We start from the raw sequence: 22,759 nt of genomic DNA, 5'->3' as shown, positions 1-22,759 counted from the left end.
AGTTAAGAATTCAATTCATCTGTTTCCTGTTGTCTTTTTCATTTACGGTTGGCTGTTGCGGGGGTGTTGGGTAGCTGCTTGTGTGCCTGGAGCTCCAGTTGTGAAGCTGGTGTCATATCTGAGAGATGCTTCCCTCTCAGCCCTCCTGCAGTCAGTGAGGTCTCTGCTTGAAAGGAAACATCTGCAGAAGCTGGTCCTGCTGCCTCTGCCCTCCGGCTGTGTTGTACACGACATGACCCATTGCCAAGCATGGAAGTCTCCAGATGGGGAAAACACTTCAGCACACAGCGATAAGGCTCCCTCCAGTTGCAGTTTTGTGTGTGCTCCAGTTCCTCATGTAAGCTTGAGGCTGAGGCTCCAGAGCTGCCTTGAGCAGCTGCTTCCCTTGCTGCTCCTTGAGTCTTGACTGCTTGTGAGCCCCGTCTGAGGCTCTGTGAAAGGTGTCCTGGAAAATGATTTTGTCAGAAAACCCATGTTATTAAACGTGGGTCTGTATTTGCACCTGAAATTTCTGGGGTTTTAATATAAAACAAAAAAACGTTGCAAAACTTTGGCCTTTGGGGTTGGAAAAATCCCCTAAAAAGCTCAGAGGGTTTTTTTGGGCCTAAATGCTGAGAAACATACAGCTCTGTAAGGCAAGCCTAAGAGAATAATTTAAAATGTCTATACAAACTATTATGTTCAGTAAAGCATTTTTTGTTAATAATAGGCTTTTGACCACAGTTGTATTCTTATTATGGGAGTCATGAGTTGCATAACGTAGTCTGCCTTCATCTTAAATATCCACTTACATTCGGGGATGTTTGTTGGAGGCGGATTCACAGGAGGGGTAACCACAAGTGGATTTCACTTGGGAGCCTTCCAAATTGCCACGTTTGAGAGGAGAAGCCCTGAGAGGAGCACGGTGGCTTTGTGGCTTGTCAGAGCAGTGGGGGAACAGCCTGCAGGAGTTCGCGACTTCTGTGGCTGTGCTTGAGGCTGCTGCGATGCCGGAGAGGGGTTGGCTCTAATAAATGGTCCCACTCGGTTGCTGCAGGACAGCTAATGCTGGCTTTATGCACTGCTAGCCCTGCTAGCTTAGTAATTAGCTAATTTGGTAATTTAGAACAGCGAGATTACCCAGTCCTTTGCAGGGGAGGTAATGCTTCCTCTTGAAGTCATTCTTCCCACTTCTGTTGGAGCTGGTCTCGTGTTTTGCTCGGAGCTGTCCTCTCTGCAGTAAGTGACGGAGCAATGCGTGGGTACACCCTTGTGTCCCTGTCAGTTAAGGCAAAGTTTGGCTGGGTTATGTCTGCTTTCCGGGAGGAAACTGGGAACATGAAGGGTGGGTTTGTATCTCTTACCTGGGGACACAGAGGGCAGTGGGAAAATTCAACCTGATTTTAGTATCCTTATTGCTAAAGCTCTTTCTTTCTCCCAATCTCTGTTTGTGTAGGTGAGGATCGCATTGAGATCCTGTCTGAAATTTGGGATCACTACTTTACAGAGACTCTTCCAACACTCCAGGCAATATTCTACCCTGTCCAGGTAATCTCCATTAAAATTCAGTCTTCAGGTGAAGCAATGTAACTACGATGTCTCCTAACAGTGCACCAAAACTTCTGTTTCAGCAGTACTGTTTGGCTGGTGGCTATACAGGTCTCAAAACCTTTAAACTACATCTGGGAGGAAGCAGAGTTTGCACAAGTCAACATTAGTTATCTGAGAAGGACTGCTAAAATCGACCAGGCCTTTTGAGCTGAGTTTATTCCCATTTATCTATCCACTCTCTGTTCTTAGCTAAGCTTGTACACCGAAATTATCGGGCTGTACTTTGTCTGGACTGAAGCTCTGGACCATTTGCAGTTGTAAGTTCTTCCATTGTTAAATCTCTGGAGCTCTGCATGACAACGCTGACAACTTGTCTTCAGATGTCTTCCTCTGAATACTAGAACAGAAACCAATGTGTCTGACTTGTCCAAACTACTTTTGGAGGGCTTATATCCAAGTTGTGCCTTTGGAAAAGCCTCTTAATATAGGGGCAAGTAAGCTTCTGGGTAGAGGACAAATGAACAACTTTATGTAAGACCCATTTACGTTGGATATTTTACAGCTGATTATTCCATTGGAATTGTTGAGCTGTGTCAGTTTTTCCTGTAGTTTTGGTGAGGGTTTCCATACAAGCAGTCTGAGTACCTTCCCAGTCTATTTTGATCTTCTGTCCCATCAAAGGAGAAGCAAAAACGTACTTCATGAGTAGACATTCTGTGAAATGCTAGCTGCCTCCTCCTGACTTTTGCCTGTTCCATGAGATGTGCTTTCTGGAGCCTTTTTAAAAATTTATTTATAATATTATTTTCCCCTTGTATTGTTTGAAAGGCAGCATGTAAAGCTCAAAGGTTGCCCTTTTTCTCTAATCCTATTAAAGCTGGCATTTCCTAAAAGAGCAAAAGACTTCTGTAAAGACAGACACTAACCTTTTTACTGTGTTTATTTTTATTCTTTCCTTGCTGCAGATGCTTAAAGGTAGGTGCTTGGCAGCTCAGACTGCACAATTATAACATCCTCCTTTTTTTTTTCTTCTCCTTTTGCAACTAACTCCCAGTCATAGAGTGACCTAATCTATTTATGTAGGGGTTTGTCTGCACTGCAGCTATCCGTGCACTGTAGAAACAGCTGAGCTAACTGTGTGTGATGTCTGCAGATGCTAATAATTCTTCCACTTATCAGAAAATCTCCTCTGGTGCTATTAAATGTCTCTAATGAGAACCTGAACAAAAACTACTGCACGGTTGGTGCAGCTTTTGGAAGTAGCTTGGTGGTGGTGGTGATGAAGCCGTGCCTATGGGATAATGGGGTTCTTTGAAGTCTTAACAAAGATGCAGTAAGAAAGTCGTCACAAAATCCGTGTCCAAACGATTTTATAGAAGCTGTGATGTTAAGGGCATATTGTTATTTTCTAAATGAGGAACTGAAAGGTTACAGACCACATATTTAAAGCTTTGCAAGTATCTAAGTCCTACACAAATGACTTAAACACCCTAAATAAATACGTCTAAGGATCTGACTCAAAGTAAGCTGCCTTAGGCTACAACAAAGGGAACTGCTGGAGCCACGAGAAACTGAATCATGATTGCTCTTATTCCAGAGCAGTGCCCTGATAACAAGGTTGGCCTTTTCCTACAATTAAGAAACCATATGTGCCTATTTATCTGATACATCACCAAATGTAAAAAGAGGTCATCTAGCAAATCCCTTTCACCAAGCTGCAGTTCTCCATGAGCTACTCTGGTAGCTGAGGAGGCCTTTGCGTTGTTGGTTCGCCATCACCTGTGACTCCCCTGTTGTAAATGCCAACACCAATGTCAGCGTTTTGTTGTGCCTTCTGTGATCCCAGCAACTCTCCATTCAGAATGAAAGTAAGTCAGCCAAACTTGTGAGTCTGTTACCAAATGTAGTAACTAGAAGTAACTTCCTATCTCAGCTAACTTTAAACCTGAGGCTCAGAGCTGTTGCAGAAATATGACCTTTAAGCAGCCAAGTTGGTTAAATTGCTGTGCAGAGGGAAACTGTGTAAACAGGTCACTGACTTTTATATAGTTTCAGCTGTTGATGTAACTACCTGGTGTGGAAAAAGAATAGCAAGTCTTGTTTTGTTTGGCACACCGAGGTGTTTGCATTCTGAAATGGGATATGAACTTAATGGGACTAAACTGCGTGATATAAATAAAGCGTGCAGCTGCTGAAATGCAGTTCAGAGATATGAACCCAGTCTTTTCTACACCTTGATGATTCCAAACATGCAGCGATGGTTTAAACAGCAAAGTGCTTTCACTGTGGCCAAGCTGCCTGCCAGACCACTTGCTTTAGGTCATATTTACATATTGATGAAGCTGTTAATTATGACATTAAACCCATTATGAATTAATGATTAACTGGTGTTAATTCCTTCCAGCTAAATATTTGCCTCGGTGGTTGTGTTATGGAGACTATAAAATGGCTCCAAAAAGGAGCGCAGGGCAGAGATTAACAGGCTGGAGGGAACTAGGAAAACTCTTCAGGCTGGAAAGTGCTGGGCAGGGCTGGGAGGAAAATTTCTGTGTTAAGTGGGGCGAGAGGAAGTCATACATACGTGAAGCCTTACAGAAGGAAAGACAAATACCAGAGTGCCCAATGGAGTCCAACAGTGTCTAAGTGTGCTAAGAAAAACTACGTCTTCATCTGTTAGCCCTGCTCACTCGTGTTGTTGATGGTAAAGGCCACAGAACATCTTGTGGTGGAAATTAAGTTGGTTGCTTCCATTTTCTGTTAATTTTCTTTTTTTATTATTTTAAATTTTGTTGGTACAAGCAATCAAATTAGCTTTGTTCTAGCCTAAATCCTAACATCTGCAGTGGACTGCATTCTGGATTATTGTCTTATCAGCAAGGTCTAAAGTGCAGATGTTGAACAGAAAGAGGATCCAACACAGACCAGAGGTAGGCTTGGTCAAGGAATATTCTGTACCAACATCTTCCGCTACCAAATCTTTTGCAGTTTCTCAGCTCCAAGTGTCAAATGCACCAGCTGCAGCTGTCTTCAGATGTTTGTGACCAGATTTGCTGTCAGTTGGGTTTCAGGAATATGCAGTCTTTTGGTGAAATACAGGTCCCTTTTTGGCTTCACTCCAAACCTTGTGGCACCTCAGATGAGGTGTTACCGCTTCCAGAATTTATGTGGGACAGAGGCTGAGTGGGAAGCTACCAAAAAGTGCCAAAAGTCTTCACACCGAGCAGCTGGGGGGCTTCACCACAGCAGCAATGGGCAGGATAGGCCCTTTCTGTCTGTGTGCATGTATTTATCAGTGTGGTGCTCCCATGGCCCTTTACTAACTCTTGGGTTTTTGCCTCCTGTGTTTTTCAGGGTCAGGAGTTGACTATTCGTCAGATCGCTCTTCTTGGCTTCCGCGACTTGGTGCTGCTAAAAGTGAAGTTGGAAGAAATTCTTCCTCTGGTCCAGACGAAGCTCCCAGCTTCCATTGTCCAGATGCTGTTAATTCTGCAGGTGGGGAGCCTCTCGTTTGCTTCATCTGACTCCAGTAGCAATTCTTGTCCTCACCTAGCTGAAACAAATCTTTGAAAGGAGAATGGCGAAGTCAGAGGGTGTAATGATGGGTAAACTGTGTTCTTATTTGGGAATGGTGAACATAGAAGTGAGAGCTAAATTTGAACAGTTAATGCCCTGAACTTTTCTGGAAATGGGTAAGGATATTTCTGTGAGAGGGACAGGTTCTGCTCTTTTGTGTTTGCATTTTCCTTGGTGCCTTGTCTCCCCAGCTAGGAACAGTCCCACAACTCTTATTTCTACATCGTCATCTACCAGCTTCTCCGAATGCCTCTTTGTGCCCCAGTTCTTTTGGTTTGTCAGCTTTGTAATGACCGGGTGAGTCCTACTCCAAGTCGTGTAAGGGTAACCTTGGCTTTTCGTGTTTGAATTTCAGAGTGTCCACGAGCCCACTGGCCCTAGTGAGGGCTACCTCCAGCTGGAAGAACTGGTGAAGCAGGTGGTGTCGCCGTACTTGGGTTTGTGCGAGGACCACAGCTTTTCTGGTGGCACCTGCTTGCTTGGTAAGATGTGTGCACCATGCACAAACTCTTTCAAACACTCTTACTGGGGTACAAATGTCAGCTAACGTGAGGCAGTGCACATCGGTGCTAGAAAAGGAAACAGTTCATGACTACGTGAGAGAGAAAGCAAAGGTTAAAGCACTCCTGAGAAGGTCCTGATTAATATGTTTCTGAACGGTATGGTTTTTATTTTCCCTCACTGAGTGAACTATAAAGGCCCTGCCACTGTCCACACATGCAAAATCTCCCCTCTTTCTCAAGGCCGTTGGGATTTTAAAGCTGCTCTCTCTGGTCCATGCCTGATGTGCTGCCCTCACCCTCTCTTGCTGGTGAGAGATTCCACCCGTTCTTTGCCTGCTCTCTGTTCCTGCTTGCTAACCTGCACTGACTGCCTCAACTCCTGCACTCACTGCTGCATCCACCACCCTTACAGCCAGCTAAATTCTTGTTTACTTATCCTGAGAGATTACTCTTGTATTTTTATTTTTTTTTTTATTTCATGGAGTCTTTCTTCAATCTGAGGACTCTTTAAAAAGAAAATCTGTATTTCAGTTGTGGATAGATGGGGCTAGGAGAGAGAACTGGCACTGCACTTCAGAAAGGGCGTGCTTACTGTGGAAAACTTTAGACGTGATCCAGGAGCTCTGCTCACAATTATGCTGAGCAAGAAAAGATCGACCAGCTAAGGAATAGTTCTGGCAATCCTGGTTTGGTAACCATGAAGATTTAAATGGAGCAAGTGAAGAAAGCTCCAGTCCCCCTCCTGTTCTGTGGCACTTTATAAGCTGCAGCCTCTACTTGGATACACTCGTGGCAGCCCTAAGGTAGCTGAAGACACGCAGCCTGTCTTGTATTATGCCTCAGTAGCACAGGGTGAAGGATGGTCTTATGGCAGAAGGACTTCAGGACTCGGATGATCTGTGTCAGCTCTTGTAGCTGTTGGGCAAATAAATAAGGTATCTTTTATACAAGTTAACATGGTTAGATTCTTCAGCATTGAGTTGCAGACCTCATCTGAGGCTAGATCTAGACCACAAACCCCCATAAATGTTGAGCAAATTTGTTTGGCTGTTTATGGATGCCTGCATGCTGCCGGGATAGCGTGAGGTGTAGCTGCCTGACTCGTGCTGAAGTTCCTAGCCATCCTGGGTTCCTGCCAGCTGCACAAAGCACTAGTGTCATGAAACAAAAATCCACATGAACTGGCCTTGTAAAGTTTATGTGCCTCAAAATCATTGTGCTTGCTTTGATTTTAGCTCTGATTTATTTGTGTATGTTCCCAGGGAGGCCTTTTGCCCTTGCTCCACCCTGTGCTGAGCAGAAGGAAAGAAATAACTTGTGCTTGCATTACAGAGCATTGACAAAGAGCAGCACCTTTCTGCAGATAATCTTGTCGCTTTCAAAGTGCTCCTGTGGTGGTCGTTTCTTTTAGTAACTGCCATTTCTCATCAAATTTCTTTCTCTTCCTCTTTCTCTCTTTCTGTCACCTTTGTGCTTTCTCAGAACGAGGTTATTCTCCCGCTGGGCAGTCAGTAGTGATGGGAATCCCAGAAGGCTCCTTGCCATACAGTGGCTCTGTAGCAGCTCTTGTGAAACACGCAGTTGGGCCTCAGGTGTGCCTGTGTTCTCACTGGAGTCCAAACTGCCACCAGGACTGCAGCCTTCAAGATGCACGGGTGTTGGGAAATGTGACTGAAGGAGGTATCTTGTCGTGGCTGCAAACAGACACAAAGCTTTGGCCTTCAAGGCTGCAGTATGTTAAACTTGATATAAACCCAGAGAGGAGTGCAGCAGGAATAGGCGTGTGGGGAGCAGAGCAGCTCGCAGAGGGGATTCGAGGCAGGCAGCCTCCCTCAGCAAAGTCACAAATTACAAAGTCAAGATGGGGCGTGGGGAAGAATGCTGTATCCCCAAACCCAACCCAGACACCAAAGGCAGGCTGCACTCTGCCCACTTTTACCTCTGAGCTCTGTTGTTACCCCTGCGTTGGCAGAAGCATCGGGGTGCAGTTGCTTCAGCTGGTTTGTGTTCATTTGGCTGTGCTGTGCTGCTCTCCTGTTACCCACCCTTCTTGCTTCTGCCATGTAAATGAGCCACAACCTGCGTTGTAAGGATGTATGCCGGGTGGATCCAGTTGTCTGAGAAACAATGTTTAAAGTACAAATGGGGAAGAAGATAAAACATTCACCCTATTTCCCCCACATATTAAACATAATATTATTGCTGATTTGAGGTTGCCTGCAAAAATTCCTGAAAAACTGTATGACAGTTCCCTTTAGAAAGCATCTTCTGTGGCCATTGGCAAGGTGCACAGTGGTCCCTGAGAGGTGAGATGACTTCCTTTCCTCTAGAAGCCCATGGGAACCCGAGAATTAATGTTCGAGTTCTCTGCCAGCTCCTTTGCCTTCTGCACCACGATGTGGTTGTGGCTGAACTTCAGTCCCGGAGCATGCTGGAGCATAGCTCTGGGCAGCAAGGTTTGGGAGCATTAACCTGAGATGCTTTTCTCTCCAGAGGACTACTCTGAGGACGATTTCGAGTGAGAAAGCTCCTAGGACAAGACCGGTGTGTGTTGTGTCAGCACTCAGCTGCTTTGTGCTTCTTTTCCTTTCAGACTTTGTCTACCCGGATGGAGTTCTGTGCCTTACAGCTCTTGTGGTGACTTGGTACGATGCATACATAGCGTTACAGAGGTGAGGCAGTGCCCCACTGCGTAACGAGATAAGAGAGAGATAAAGGACAGGTGGCTCGCAGAAAACAAAGCTGGAAGGTGTCTCACAGTCTGATGCTTCTCGGCCATCGGTTCGTAGCTGGAGGTTGTGCAAGAGCTGCAGGCTGTTTGAAATTTTACAGGGAACTGTGATTGCTCTATCAAGCAATTAAAGGGAGGAAAGTAAAGCAGTAAATGTATATTCAGAGCTTAGCTTAATTTTTATCTGGCTCTCATCGTAAAGGATTTTACCTTTGTTGCACAAAAATCATCTGTGGAAGGCATTGCTTAATGCCTTTGCTGTTGTGGGGAGAAAATACCACACGTGGACGCACGTTCACCCTGATTCATGGGTGGTTTTGCAAGCTCAGCTGCCGTGTGCCTCCTCTGCCCTTGCGGTGTATCTGGGTTACGGTGGTTACTTCAGCCTCACGGAGCTCAGGGCCTTTGCTTTATTTTGCACACAGCAGGCAGCACAGCACGCCTGTTCCATGCTGCTACAGGTCTGGGGGGAAGAGTGCAAACTGCTGCAGTAGGTGATGGAGCAAGGGACACTTGTTGACCATTTTGCCACAGAAGCCAGGGATGTAGCAGCAGAGGATGTCAGGACCAATTTTCCAGCGTCCGTGCCCGCAGGGTAGCCAGGCTGGGCAGGAGTAATTAAATGTTATTGCTTCCTTCTCTGTGCTCGCTCTCAGTGGACTTTAATCTCTCAGGTCATCGGGCTCGGCTGTTTCAGCAGCACTAAAAGTTTACACACAAGCTGGCATTTTTTTTCTCACGGGAACATTTTTATTTATTAGGTGAACATCAGGCCATGGCCATGATTTTTCTTTTCCCTGTGTATCCCAGCTTTTTGGGAAGTGCTGCAAGCTGTCTCTGTTTAAATGAAGCATGTTTTCATATTTAAATGTGCTGTTTAGGAACAGAGAAGAGCAAAGATTTTGCCTTTGCCTGCAAAACCTTCAGTGATGGAGTCTGGAGAATGGGCAGCTTGGTGCATGGCTCAGTTCAGCTGGATCTCCTCAGGCCTCTCTCGCTGGCCAAGAAACCTCTGCGCAGCTGAAGGCAAGGCAGGACAGGCAGAATGGAAATGTTCATTTGTGGAATGGGGCATTGTGATGAACCCAACCTCGGGAAGCTACTGGCCTCCCTTTAGCCTCTCAGCCCCAGAGCTGAGCAGGTCTGGGTCTGGCAGTGCCGGTGCTCAAAACCTCGTCTGTGCCTTCCCTGAAGTGCAGCAGGAACCAAACCATCCTAATGAGCACGGCTGAGAGCAGCGGGGTGAAGCGTTGTCATCGCCTGGCTGCTGCCAGTGGTGGGGTTTTGGCTGCTCAGCCACTCCTCCCTGTAACAATCCCAAGTTTGTTTTCTGCCTTTCTCACTGATGCAAGCTTCCAAAACTGTTTCATAACCTTCCGCGATGAGTGCTCTGCTTTGAATTTTGTTACTGTCTCTTACGCTTTGCGGTCTTGGAGGAAGTATTGTACGTAGTCTGCAAGGCTTCTGACTTCAGGAAATGAGACCCTGTGCTTCAAGGAAGTTGGTGAGATGCACACGCAGGCTGGGAATAGCTTTGTCAGCTGCCCTGGGGGCAGGTCACGGGGTGCTCATCACCACACGGCGATGCTGCGTGGCGGTGGCAGACAGGAGGTGAGAAGTGATGGTGTCTGATTAAACCTGCCAGGGGACCCAAGGCAAAAACCCAGATGCCAGCTTTTCTTAAAATTTTCAGTGTCAGAACTGAAACAGCGCTCAGGAAGTGGGGCTGGGGACCATGCCTGGGGCTCAAGTTTTAAACCAGGAGACTCGCTTGTCCCCCTGAATGGTCTGTCCCCCCCCAGGCTGTTGTGCTGTGCACTGTCAGGTGTTTTCAGTGCCTAACCCCAAATGCAGGCGTGTTTCAGAATTGGATGAAATGTTCTTTTCCTTGTGTGATCTTTAAAAAAATGCAGTGGGATGGTGCTACCTGCACAGCCTTTCCAAGCAGCCAGAGAGGCAGTGCAATGGTGGCATTGGGAATGTCAGGTTGACACCAGCTGATGGCATCTCCTGAGGGAAAATTTCCAGATAGAAGGATGGCGAGTCAGGTCTTCACCAAATGTTTCTCTGGGAACTTGTGCCACTGATTTTAGAGAACTTGCACGTGGGAGCTTCTGCTCTGCCCTCACCCTCTCTGTACATTGGAGGACAATCAGGAAGCTGAAGAATGCTCCTTTGCTGCACCCATTGCTTTTGGGCTTGCTTCTCTTGCAGGCAGCAGCTCTGCTGCCTGGCAGCGGAGTGGGGGGTGTTTCCTTCCCAACCCCCTGGCAGGATGCCCTGCAGAGCATCTGAGCAGTGGCACCAGGATGGCAAACTCAGCGTGGCTGCCAGCTGAGCGCTCTCCGTTCCCTGCGGCCAGCCCCGCAGCTCAGACAAGGCTTTGCCCGAGCCCTGCTGATGGTTCCTGCTTCCTTCTTCTCTTCCAGAGCGGCGCTACTCCAGGTCCCGTCCCAAGGCTGGCGCGCTGAGCTATTCGTCTCACCTGGTGACGAGTCGGCAGCCCAGCGAGATGGCCCTGACGCCGCTGACAGAGCAGGAGGGGGAGGCTTACCTGGAGAAATGCGGCAGCATCCGGCGCCACACCGTCGCCAACGCTCACTCGGATATTCAGCTCCTGGCGATGGCCTCCATGATGCACACGGGGATGGTGATCGAGGAGCCAGACAGCAGCGACAAATGCCTCCTCCTGCAGCCCAGCTTCAGCCACAGGCAGTGCTCCAGCGAGCCCAGTATTGCTGACGGGCCTGAGGCCGTCATGGCCGCAGGGAGGCAGGACTCTGCAGAGCTGAACTGCACCTCGGTCAGCTAGAAGTCTGGCTGAGGAGAGGAGGACTGCGTGCACTAAGCTGGACAAACAGTCTTGTCCCCACCGGGAAAAGAGGAAAACTCGTGTTTGCTCCTCATTGAAACGGCCTCGTGGGACCTAATGTCTGTTTGGGAATGCTCGATTTGTTTTTCTTTCCTGTCTGTGATCGTTGTTGACAGAGGTACCAGCCTGCTCCCGAACGAGCACTGAGGGCTGCAAAGCTGAGCGTTGCAGCCTACTTTATATAAGCTTTTGTTCTGTACTAGCCCAAACCTCCTGAGCTCAGGTTTCCTTCTGTTTCCCTGGTATGACATAAATTAGCCCCTTTCTGCTTTTCTCTGTCTTTCTTGGTTTTATGCTACTCATTTGCTCTTTGCTGCTGCAGTAGAAAGCCCCGTGTTGAATGCTCTGGCTGCTCCTGGCACTGGAGTGGGAATGGCTGAGGACTGCATTTTTTTTTTTTTAAGTTGAACTCAGGGGTGAAACCACTTGTGCCTTGCAGTAAGGTCTGCTCAGACGGCTTGTGAGAGAAGGAGGTCCTTTGCTTGCCTCCCATGGGCATGGGTTTCAAGTCCAAATCTGAAGAAACCAGATTTTTTCCCCCTGTACCTGAACAGAAATGAATATACGTGGCACCTCAGACGAGCACTTCAAATGTACTTTTAGTTCCAGTAATGTCTTTGGGGGGTGCTGGTGTAAACTGGATGCAAAGGAGGGAGGTGTAAATTAGAGACAAAATACAGTCCTGAGCATCCTGGCACTCGGCATTAATTTTCTCTCCAGATTTTGGCAGTGGTGGGGCTGCAAGGAAAGGAAAAACCTAAATGGATCCCTTCAGAAAGGCAGTGCTCAGCAGCGTCTGCACTCCTGGTGTGGGAGAGAACAGAAGGCTCTCCAGGCTGGGCCGTCCCCGTTCCAGCCCAGGAGGTGACATGCAGGATTTCATCCCTGGCTGCGCTGCTGCTCCCGGCACGTGCAGATTTGGTGAGACCAAAGACAACCAGCGGGGTGCAGAGAGGAGCCCGTCTCTGTAGGCCATTCGTGAAGTGCTTCTGACCTCCAGTGGTGTCTGGCTCAGTGCAGCCTGTCTCTGAAGGTAAAGCGAGGGCTGTTTGCAGCCTTTGTTTCTGGTTTTGTTCTGAGGATCAGGAGTGGGTCCAGCTTGGCAGTGTCTGCGTGTGCCAGGCGCTGCAGCCCGCGGTGCCCGCTGTGTAGCCCCGCTCGGCGCTCACACGCTGCTTCTGTGGGAACAGACCCCATCTGTTCGAGCAGTCCCCCGGGATGCTCTGCTGATGTCTTGCTAAGCAGATCTGCAAGTGTAATTACGGGCTTAGAGGTGAACTGAAACGCTGCCTTAAACGTCAAATCCCATTAAAAAATATGGATATAACACCAGTGCCACTAGAAACCAGTCCTGTGCTACTGACTGCACGTAAATCTATCCTGACAAGGAAACAGAAGGTTAGGTGGAGAGCCTTCAGGACGTTTCTTTTTTGCACGCTATGCCATCAGTTAGAGTTTGCCCTGCTGCTGGTGGGCACTAAGAGGTGGGCACCTCTGCTGCACTGAAAGCACAGCTCAGACCTGTCAGGAACTGGCCTCAGGAGCACGTGCAGCAAAACACAAGCAGATGATTATTTTGTAACAAAGCATCTGAAATAGCAAAGCGTCGCTGAGCATCAGCTCGCGCTGATAAATAAAGGTGTTGCTTTGCTTCCTGTGGTTTGCAAGCCTTGAGATACTTGCCCGGGCCTGCGTTTTCCTGCAGTCACCTACGGCACCCTCGCTGCTGGCCTCTGTGGAAACGCAGCGCTCTGACCGCCAGCTGTGCCGACATGCTGAAGGACAGAGATTCAGCCGAGCTGCCTGCCTCCTAGGAGGAGCGCACACATTTTGGGGGGGCAGGAAGATGTGGCTGTAAGCAGCCTTTCCTTTAGGGGGATTCTAGGTGCAACTTCCTATTTCTGAATTGGACTGATCAGGCCAACTTATTTGATGTTGTCTCTTAGCTGTTGGGGGGCCACGTGGGGAAGTGGCATCCTCGCAGCATTTCAGTTCATTCTTACAAATGCTTGTCTTCTCTTTGCTTCTCCTCTCCTTCCCCTTCTGTAAATACCCAAACCGTTCGGATAAGTGAGCAGCGCCCTCTTTTATGATGACAATAAGAATGATTTATTTATTTCCTGCCATACTCTTGGATCATCTCTAGGGCTAATAGGAATCCAGTCCTGGTTTTAACTTGAATTTCTTTTATTGTACATGTATGTGTAATTTGAGTTATTTTGATTTTGTACCTGTTGTTTTGCAAAAATTTGCACCGAGCCACTCTGAATCATGCACTTCCCCAGTTGTTTTGATTTTTAGGGAAAATTAAAGCTGGTGGCTTTCCTTTGTAAATTGAAGTAAACGAAACTTGTTCTGTAAACAACACTGAGGGTCTGGTCCTGAGCACTGCTTCTACAGGCACATGGGAGGCACAAGCCTCTGCCAGCACCTACCTGTTACCAGCAGACTGGGTGTACCTGGAAGCCTTTGGAAAGGCTTCGTGATGGTGGCAGGAGGCTGGCACCGAAGGACCACTGGGGAAGACAGAGGGGCAGCTCGGCGCCCTGCACTCTGCTGAGGATGATCGCAGCCTGCTGAGGCCAAGCCCCTGGAAGCCAAGAGCAGAGCCTGCCCCTGGGTGAGTGCAGCACGAGAAAAACTTTCATTTTGCACATGGGTATCTGCTCTGGCATTGCACCTCCTCTCAGCTCACGGCCAGGGTGCAGGGCAGATCTCTGCTGTCCTGTGTTTGTCCATGTTAGGAAACCTCCTGAATAAGCTGTCAGGATGGGAAGAAGGGATTTCTCTCACCACTTCCAAACGCCTGTGTGTTATTTCCTAATTAGACACGTATCTAGATTAAGTTACTTCCCATCTCACTGAATCTTCCTTCTGTCAGTGTTAGCCCCTGCTGCCTTCTCTTCCTAAGGTAAGTGACTCATTCTCTATATCCATGAGACTCTGTCAGACACTTACTGAGAGGACCTCAGCAGAAGGCTGTTCCCAGTATAAGCAGCCTCTCCCTATACATGCCTGACATGCGAGCAGCATGGTTTATGGCCATCAGCAGAGCTTCTTCAGCCCCCAGCTGGCTGGGCAGCAACGTCGGAGCCACAGGCTGCCATTTCCTTTACAAACAAGCCCCAGTGCCCACCTAGGGCTGGGAACAGCAGAGCAGGTGAGCCACGATCCAGCCCCTTCCCCACAGACTCATGAATCCTCCGTGTGTTTTGGTGAGCAGCCTGTTTCAACAGTGTTTGGGGGGAGATGGGAACGTACACGTTCCCATGAGCCTGCCCTTTGTGGCAAACCACCCTGTTGTGAGAAAGCTGTGTGCCTTGTACCAAGGCTGGGGGCTCACCCACAGCCAGCTGCCTTCGCTCTCACAAACACCAACCTCCATAGCAATGTCGTTGTGAATTGTGCTCTTCATTTAAAGTGGCTGCCGGTCCTTCCTTGCCTATAGAATATACCCAAAGATACCTTGAGCACCTGTGTGAGCTACATCCAGTCGCTGTTCCCAGCTAAGAAAGTGTGCTGTACAATTGTTGTGTCAGGTTACTCCTCCCTGGGATGTAAGTTAGACCCCTCCAGGGGATGCAGCCTGCCCCAAGCTCTTCTCCAGGTCTGGTGAGAGCTGTTCCAAGCACAGAAGGAGTGGTAGCTCAGGGTGTATGACTAGTTCGGGCTGTGTTTGTCAAGTTCAAATGATAAAAAGAAATAGTGATTACAGTGAAGAAATAAGTGAATTGAAAATCAATTGTTGTCAATCGATAGTTCCTAGATGGATATGGCCAACACCCTCTCTGGGCTATGAATATGGGTGTGTGTGTGCAGGAGACACCTCCACGTATGGGAGGATGTATCAGGAGAGGGCAAGGAAGAAGAAATACATGCAGGTAAAAAAATAGAGTGCTAGATTAATTTTTCACAGAGAACTGACATAGCACAAGGTGACGTAGAAGCCTAATTACTTTTTGGTCATCAGACTTTTCAATCAGCAAAAGCAAATTAAACCTTTTAAAAAGCCCAAAACAAAACAAAACAATGGCTTAAGGGTCTCATCTACCCTGAACTCAGACCACAGTACAGAGCAGCTTTGCAGTAGCTGTAAATTGTAGCAATATTCAGGGAGCTGCTCTTTAAATCGTCTGTTATTAGGCTTCAGAGCTAACTCCCATTTATGCCAAGAGCCAGTTCATAATTCTTGTGGAATAATTATTATGGACTGTATAGCAACAACCTCTGTTACATTGGCAAATTGCTTGGAGTCACCGAATCATTCTTTCTGAGCTAAATATTTATGAAGACAGCTGCATTGGCTCACACCCAGAAGTTTGCTGCAGTTGCTATTATCACTGGAAAGAAAAATCATTTTTTTTTCTTTTTTTTTTCTTTTTTTCTTTAAACCTGAGAACATGAGTTCTGTGAGGATTACTTGGGCTCTTCAAAGAGTAGACAGGCTGGTTATGAGATGCTCAGGCTTAAAGTCAGTGATGCAGCAGGACTAGGTGGAAAGTAATGGAGTTTATGTATATTAAATGTCAGTGAGAAACCACAAGATCGGTGCCATACATCCTCTTCACTGTATGACTCTTAGGATGATTTATAACCGTTATTGGTAAGCAAGCCCTCTTCCACTGTGGATTTTTAATCCACTTCACACTGAACAGCTATTGACTAACCTATATTGATGGTTCTTGGAGAAGTCCTCCCTTCACTCTTGTGTGTCTCAAAGGGGCAGTTTCACTATTACAAGAGCTATCTGCTGCCTTTCTTCAGGTTCATGCTCAATGAATTATCGTTTATCTGCTGTGTGGTTGCAAATGAAAAGGTGGGAGAGGCTGTTCTGATGGAGGGAACTGATGGCACATGTATCTGGAAAGCTCCTGCATACTCAGATTTGTGTCTGAGTACACCTGGGTGTCACCAGGTTGAATGAGGAAGGGCCAGGTCATGAATGAAGACAGAGGGGAAAAAGGAGTAAGTGTGTGCAAAAAGTCCACCTTAGTTGGTACATGTATATGCATTGTGTTTATGAGAAATACCCTGCTCTAATCCTGGTTTTTGCCTTGGTGGAGATGGGAGCTTAGATGAGCATCTGGGACTTTTAATCTTGGGGATTCAGAATGACTTTCCTTTACAAACTTGCGTGAGTGCTGGGGAGACAAGAGAGGAGGGGGATTTTTTGTGATATTCCCCTGTCCTGTTTCTTTTCAGAAGATAGCAGGGAGGGGCAGCTATCGCATGCTGAGCAACACATGTTTTGATAGCTCATAGGAGATGGAGCTCCTCCATGCTGTCCAGCCTGGTGCTGGCTATCAGTCTTTCCTGAGGGCCTTAAACGTGAGATGTCTTTCTCCCTGAGACCTGGCGGCAGGCTGGAGAGGCAGAGATGGATGCCCAGGTCCTGAGCGCAGACCAGCTGGAGCTGCTGGCCAGGGCTGCTGGGTCTGTGACAAAAGGAGGTAAGGTCCTGAGCAGCTCTGCTTGTGGCAGGCTGCAGAGGTTGTGTAAACACAGGTGTGAGGTTTTGCGGCTGTATCGCGATAAATAATTATGTTGTGGCTTGGTAAGCTTCCCCAGAGGCAGCAATGCGCCGGGGTGACAGTGGGTCACACAGTGCTGCTGCCTGATTCCCTGATTCCTCCCCACCCCAAACTTTGCTGTTACCCAAAATCTCATCCCCTGCAGCATCCAGCCTCTCGCCTTCCCCTTTGTCCCCTCCTAGCTTATTGAAGTGCACAAGCTGGCCTGAACAAGGCCCTCAGAGGAAAAGAAGAGCTCCTCTTCAAAAGCTTATTCCTTTATCTTTCCATGATGCTTTAGCTGACCCACTGTCTGCCCGCATCATTACTGCCATCCTCCTTTGCTCCTGATGTACAATGTGGAGCGGAAATTGGTTAAGATCTGCCCCCTCTTGTCTCTCCTTTTTTCCCCAACCAGTTGTCATCAGCTGCAGAGAGTGATGCCTTCAGAGGGCAGCAGCTCTCTGCCCACACCTCCGGCTTGGCGGTGGTGATGAGGACTCAGCTCCATGTTCAAGAGGTGTGAGGGTGTGTGCAGCTCCTGTCTGCTGTGGCTGTGGAGGTGGCTGTTTTGGGGGAGGAGAGCACCCACAGGCCAAGCCTCCCAGTGCTCAATGCCACAGGCGGTCTCTGAGGCAAAATGGGGATATGCACTCTGATATGCAGGAGATGACGTTTTTGGGTTAGCCACAGCCGTGCCCGTAGTCAGTGAGTCCTTACAAATTGCCTCCTGTCCCCCATCTTCCTGGTCCTGCCGCTAATGCTGGCATCTCGGGTTTGCTTTGGACACGGGTAATTGAGTGCAAAACCCGCAATGCTGTTAGAAAGCTGCCAGTGAGAAATGTACTATGAGAAGCTTGGGTGGGAGAGGCCTATTATTTAGGTCACTGGACAGCAGGGGGACGCTGTTGTGAGAGGAAATTATCCATTGGCCCCCTCAGGGATTCAGCGTGCAGGGTACACAAGGGTACCTCATGGCCTTGAAGGGAAGAAGCAAATGGAGGGGTAAACTGACTGTAACAGATCGGCTGAAGGGCACTTGGTGGAGCTCGGCAGCAGGCACAGGTAGCTCTGCACATATCAGAGGGGAAACCCCTGCTCCTGCCTTGTTTCATGTCAGAACCGGTCACCCAGAGCTGTCCCTTCCTGTGCCTCCCACCACAGCTCAGGGATGAGCTGTGGCCTTGGGGCCTGCTCAGAGAAAGAGCATCTGGGAAATTAGAGAAGGAAATGGGTTAGGAAATTCATCCACTGAAAATGTGGGAGAGCGAGCACTCCCCCACAGCCCCAGGCTCTGGCCGTGCAGGAGATCCGGGGCTGGGGATGGGTTTTGCACATGTTGGTGGCAGCGGAGGTGTGCTGGTGCCTGCAGCTCGCTGCTGCTGGATCAAACGGCACAGGAAAGGGGCATGGCCTCCTGGCTTTTTTTTTTTTTTTTTTTTTTTTTTTTTTTTCCACAGCCCAAAGAGACGCTGCTTGTTGGAGGAGATGAGGATTAAAAAAACAGGGTGATTTTGTCTGTGGAAAAACTCAACTCAGTAAAGACGTTCTGCCCAGGCAAAAGTAAAAATCTCCCTGCTGGGCGCCAGCTTGTCCTGTCAGGAGATGGGGTGTGATGGTGGCCGGCGGGCCTGCGGGGCAGGCTGGCAGCGCTGTGGTGACACGCCGGGCACACGGCCTTGCAGTGCCAGCTCAAGCCAATCAGTACCATGAGCTGAAGCAGGCTGAAAGTGCTGGCAGTTGTATCTTCAGGGCTAAATTAAATTAACAGCTCCCAGCTGATGAGAAAGATTTGGCATGATGGGCCCCAGGCTGCAAAAAGCTGTTGCAGCTGAGACCAAACTAAAATACTCCACATCTCAGACCTTGAGGCCTAAATGAGAGGGGAAATCGAGTCATACCATCTTTCTGGGCTATTTAGAGAAATTGTGACAAATTAGACGATGACCAAGCCCTTTCTATTCTGGTAATGACTTCCAAGAAAATGATCTCTTTTGTCAGGGAAGTTTTAGGTGTTTTTAAATTAGGCCTGCTTAAGCAGTCTTCTGAAGAGACAGATATTCAGGGTAAATGATGGTGGTCAAGACGCACCAAGGGCAGGATACTTCACTGGTAACGTGTGTTTTCTACTCAGCATCAGCTGGATCTCTTGATGTTTTGGTGTGCTGGAAGACCCCCAGCTCTGAATTTGTTAGAATTTGTCTGCCATGCTGTCTGCAGGGACAGTGGGATGGGTGTAGGTTACCTGCTTATGGTTTTGCAGGCTACATCCTGCCAGATCCTGGAGAAAATTGTTCGTGAGCTGGGATTCTTTATCTTTGGACAAGTACTTGTGTTTTGGCAGTGAACTTTGCAGGCCAGCACACCTTCTTTCTGAAAAGGCCTCATTACTTTGACTCTTTGTTAGCATTCACAGACTTTCAGGAGTTGAATTTAATTTTGCAGTAGGAATCCTAGACCAAAATAGGTGCAAAGGTAGTAGTAAATTGACAAAAACTTTTCATTTCAGGAGTAACTGAGAGAGAGGGTGAGGTCTGTGCACCCTGTTCATTGCTCCATTCCTTGAGGTGGCCTCTGTAAATGGCATCATCCTCACTTCACGCAGCCTGGTGGTGCTTTATTCAGCTATCTTTTCAAGGAGCAACAAGCCTTGTCCAGTGACAATGATTAAAATTAAGAGAAAATTTAGGCACGGGATCTTTGAAATACATTTTGATACCCTCCAGCAGTCTGACTCCGTAATTCCAGAGGAGCACTTCACTGCAGATGCTGGAAAAGAATCAAGAGGACTTAGCCCTGTTTTACCTTCTCTGATTCAGGTAGGAATGTGTGATGGTGTGGGACACACAGATCTGGCTCAGAGGGACAGACCTGGGGACGATCTGTGCCTACGGCTGGACTGAGAATATTGTTAGCATCAGAAACAGGCAGAAGTTATGGTATGGTTTCTTTGCATTCACATGCTCGCTTCTGTCATAGTCTGAAATGGTTCTGGTCTTTCTGCCCCAAATCAGCTCATCTGTGAGGAAAGACAGAACTTAATTTTATTTTTAAAACCTATTTAAGAGCAGCTAAATCTTCCCTGTCAAAGGCACCATTTTATTGTACTGTCTTGAGTTAAATTTTAAATATCAATTCACTTTTTTTTCTTTTTTAAAACTGGAAGGATGCATGAGGACAGGCATATGCGCCTATGCAAAGAGTATTGGCATGAAGAATCCACAGCTTTAGCCCAAGGAGCTGTTTCTAGGAGGTGAATCATACCGGAGGTGCTTACTGAAGTAAGTCTGAACTTCACATTATGTGAAGTTCATCACACCTGGTGTAATATGGAAACTGGGAGAACGTGCGTGTGCCACTATTCCTTAGCAGTAGCTTGGTTCCTTGATGCAGTGCTAGCAGAGTCACGATTCATGGAGCTGGTACTACCCCTTTCTTAAAAGCATCAACAGAAACAAAGGTAAATCTTGGATGAAACAATACAGTGAACGCATGACTGAATACCAACATGGAAATTACAGGTCTAAGCTATAGCATGCTGTTCTAGGGCTTGACAAGTCACGCTCACTGACTTCACGTTTAGGAACAGAACAAATTGTAGGCACCCTGGTGCCCTCCCGCCCACTGTTACGGAGCTGGTGCTGGCAGTCCCAGAAAGGGATGTTTTCTTCTGAAGGCAGAAAGGAAATCCAAGAAGGAACCAACATGAGTCTGCAGCAGAACTGCCAGGACTCTGCAAAGGACACACTTCTCTGCAAATCAACTGATATAAGGTAAGGTTTCTCTTGCTGCTTTATTTTTTTAAAGCATATTAAATAGCAAGTAAGTTGCGTGGAAATCGGTTTCTGTATCGAGGGATAAGGAAATAAAAAATGTTGGACAGTTCATCACAAGGTGTTTAGTGAGCTAGCACTTCTACTTTTAATAAGGTGAGAAAATGCGGGATTTTTTTCCAAAATTGTCACTTCCCAACTGCCAAAACACTGCTCCAATTAAACATTGCCCTCCTGGAGCCTTTGACCTTTCATTTTTAAGTAAGACTCTCAAAAAAGGCCACCAGAAAATATACGTATGGCCTATTAATTCATTTAATTACAGGCCTGCATCTGGCTGAGCTCAGTCAAACCAGCTGGTAGCTCAGAGAAAAACTATCAACCAGTCTCAAGGATCTTTAGGAATTTGAGTAGACCAGGGCTTTCCTGTGCTGCAGCTCTTGAAGAATGGCTGAGGAGAGGGCCGTGTGCCAACCTAAATAATTATTCACGGTCACATTAGCGAGCAGCTCACTTTCAGCTGCAGTTAAGATCTGGTCGTGACAAAAGAGCAGGAAAGCAGCAGCTCCAGCTGTCCTCCTCCACTAAAACAAAACCACTGATCTCAGGAACCTTCCTGGGCTGCATTGGCTCAGATGAGTCAGAGCACAAACTGAAAGGAAAAGGTAGCTCATGCGTTGGAGTTTAGACTAAAGCTACCAGGGAAATGATTTTCCTCTTTCACTGCCTCCTCCTCTCACAGTTTGAGAAATTTCCCCATCCCATTTGAGAGGGGGGAAAAAAAACACTTGATAACCTAAACCTTTTAGAGTTGCAAATCCAGAGTGCTTCTTTGAATGGAACAAATGGGTTCAGTCAGAAGCCCCAAAAAACTAAGATAAGGGAGCAGGGTTCCAGGTTTTCAGCAATAGCTTCACAGTGCTATATTATCTGCTGTCTTGATCTGTTCCTCCCACCCCCTCCATCACAGAGCAGGAAGGTAAATTCATTTAGGCAGTACTGTGTATTTTTCCCAAATGGAGAGGAAGTACAGTCTTCTAGAGGGAATGAGAAGCCATGGTAATAATAATTCTGCTTGGAATAAACACTAGTTAGGGTGGACACAAGGCAATGATTACTACATTAGAATCCCTTTCTGCTTCCTTGCAGACAAGGGGAAAAGAAAAAAAGGAGAGACAGTTTTTTATTTTTATTGCTACTTGTGAACTGGAAGAGACAGAAGTAAGCAAAACTTCACACATTTTGAGACCTGACAAGCTTATAGGAACTGTTAAATAGTTACCTGTTTCACAGGAATGTATTTTTACCAGATAAATAAAAGTATATATTAAACATCACTTAATTATTAAAGCCAGTGAAGAAAAAAAGACATGACCACAGATCCCGGAATTTTGTGTTCCAGGTCACAAAGACTCAAGTGGTGTAATGGCGGCGGTGGCACCAGAACCCACTCTGTCCAGGACAGACTGACTTAGTCCTTCCAGGTGGAACAGACAAAGGCTCAGTGGTGGGAAAACTAAGAGGGTGAGACTGGGGTGGTGACAGCGCAGTGTTTCCTTTGGTCATGGTCATTCTTCCTGCTAGCTATTTCCTCTTTCAGTGGTAGGAGTGTGGTTCTCTCCCTCTCCCCCTCTTTCTCTCTCTCGTTCTTTCTCTTTTGAGCCAAGAGGTACAAGAGGCATAACTCACCAGCCATCATCCTTATTTCATCCAGACTGAAATATAAATCATATTTAACTGTGCTGTGTTAGACATTATCTCTTAGTAAATACCACCAAATTTCCTCAGAGGAATTTGAGTCTTGGAAATTATACACTCTGAAGGGCATGGAGTCAGAGATCAAGTTTCTCCTACCTGCAGCTGCTGTTAAAAAGTCCAGAAGAATGCTGCAGGTGAAATAAATTAGCAGATTGCCACAAAACAAACATTTATTTCTCTTACTGACAGAGAAATTCCCTTTGACTTGCACCAAAGCTTCAAATCATTGTCTTTGCTACTAATGTAACAAGCATGCAGGATGTGGCCACGCAGGTGATAATGTTAATTACTTTTCAGAGCTGCATCTTAAATTACAGGATGATCACACAAACAGTTTATTATCAATTACACGATCTCTATCTTCTAGTAATGACTTGCACTAGCTGTATCTTCTAGTAGTGACTAAAGCTATCACTACCCTTTATAAATTACAGAAATCTTTTTATCTTGGAACACACTCTTTTCAGTTTTAGTGTTTGACCGCTCTATGATACACGATCGCCCTCAGT

At 47.0% G+C, this 22,759-nt stretch overlaps 1 protein-coding gene and 1 long non-coding RNA gene across 4 annotated transcripts in view; both read left to right on the top strand.

The window, feature by feature from the left end:
• The window catches only part of PRR5L (proline rich 5 like), a 95,566-nt gene extending 81,992 nt beyond the window's left edge, over positions 1-13,574 (top strand). For all 3 annotated transcript variants that reach the window (XM_084522158.1, XM_084522159.1, XM_084522160.1), the window contains 4 exons: positions 1,436-1,527; positions 4,882-5,022; positions 5,459-5,585; positions 10,767-13,574. In XM_084522158.1, coding sequence (XP_084378284.1) covers positions 1,436-1,527; positions 4,882-5,022; positions 5,459-5,585; positions 10,767-11,149 — 743 coding nt within the window. In that variant the 3' untranslated portion in view covers positions 11,150-13,574. The remainder of the gene's footprint in view (positions 1-1,435; positions 1,528-4,881; positions 5,023-5,458; positions 5,586-10,766) is intronic.
• A 4,702-nt stretch (positions 13,575-18,276) lies between these two features.
• LOC311437232 lies at positions 18,277-22,412 on the top strand. The gene is made up of 5 exons (XR_014693378.1): positions 18,277-18,685; positions 19,446-19,538; positions 19,886-20,000; positions 20,396-20,492; positions 21,895-22,412. It is a non-coding gene; the product is annotated as an uncharacterized lncRNA (long non-coding RNA).
• The last annotated feature ends 347 nt before the right edge of the window (positions 22,413-22,759 follow it).

This window comes from Aythya ferina, assembly GCF_964211825.1.
Source record: "Aythya ferina genome assembly, chromosome: 5".
In the NCBI taxonomy this organism is placed as follows: Eukaryota; Metazoa; Chordata; class Aves; order Anseriformes; family Anatidae; genus Aythya; species Aythya ferina.
Note: the sequence above shows the minus strand (reverse complement) of the source record. Positions and strands in the feature narration are given on the sequence as shown.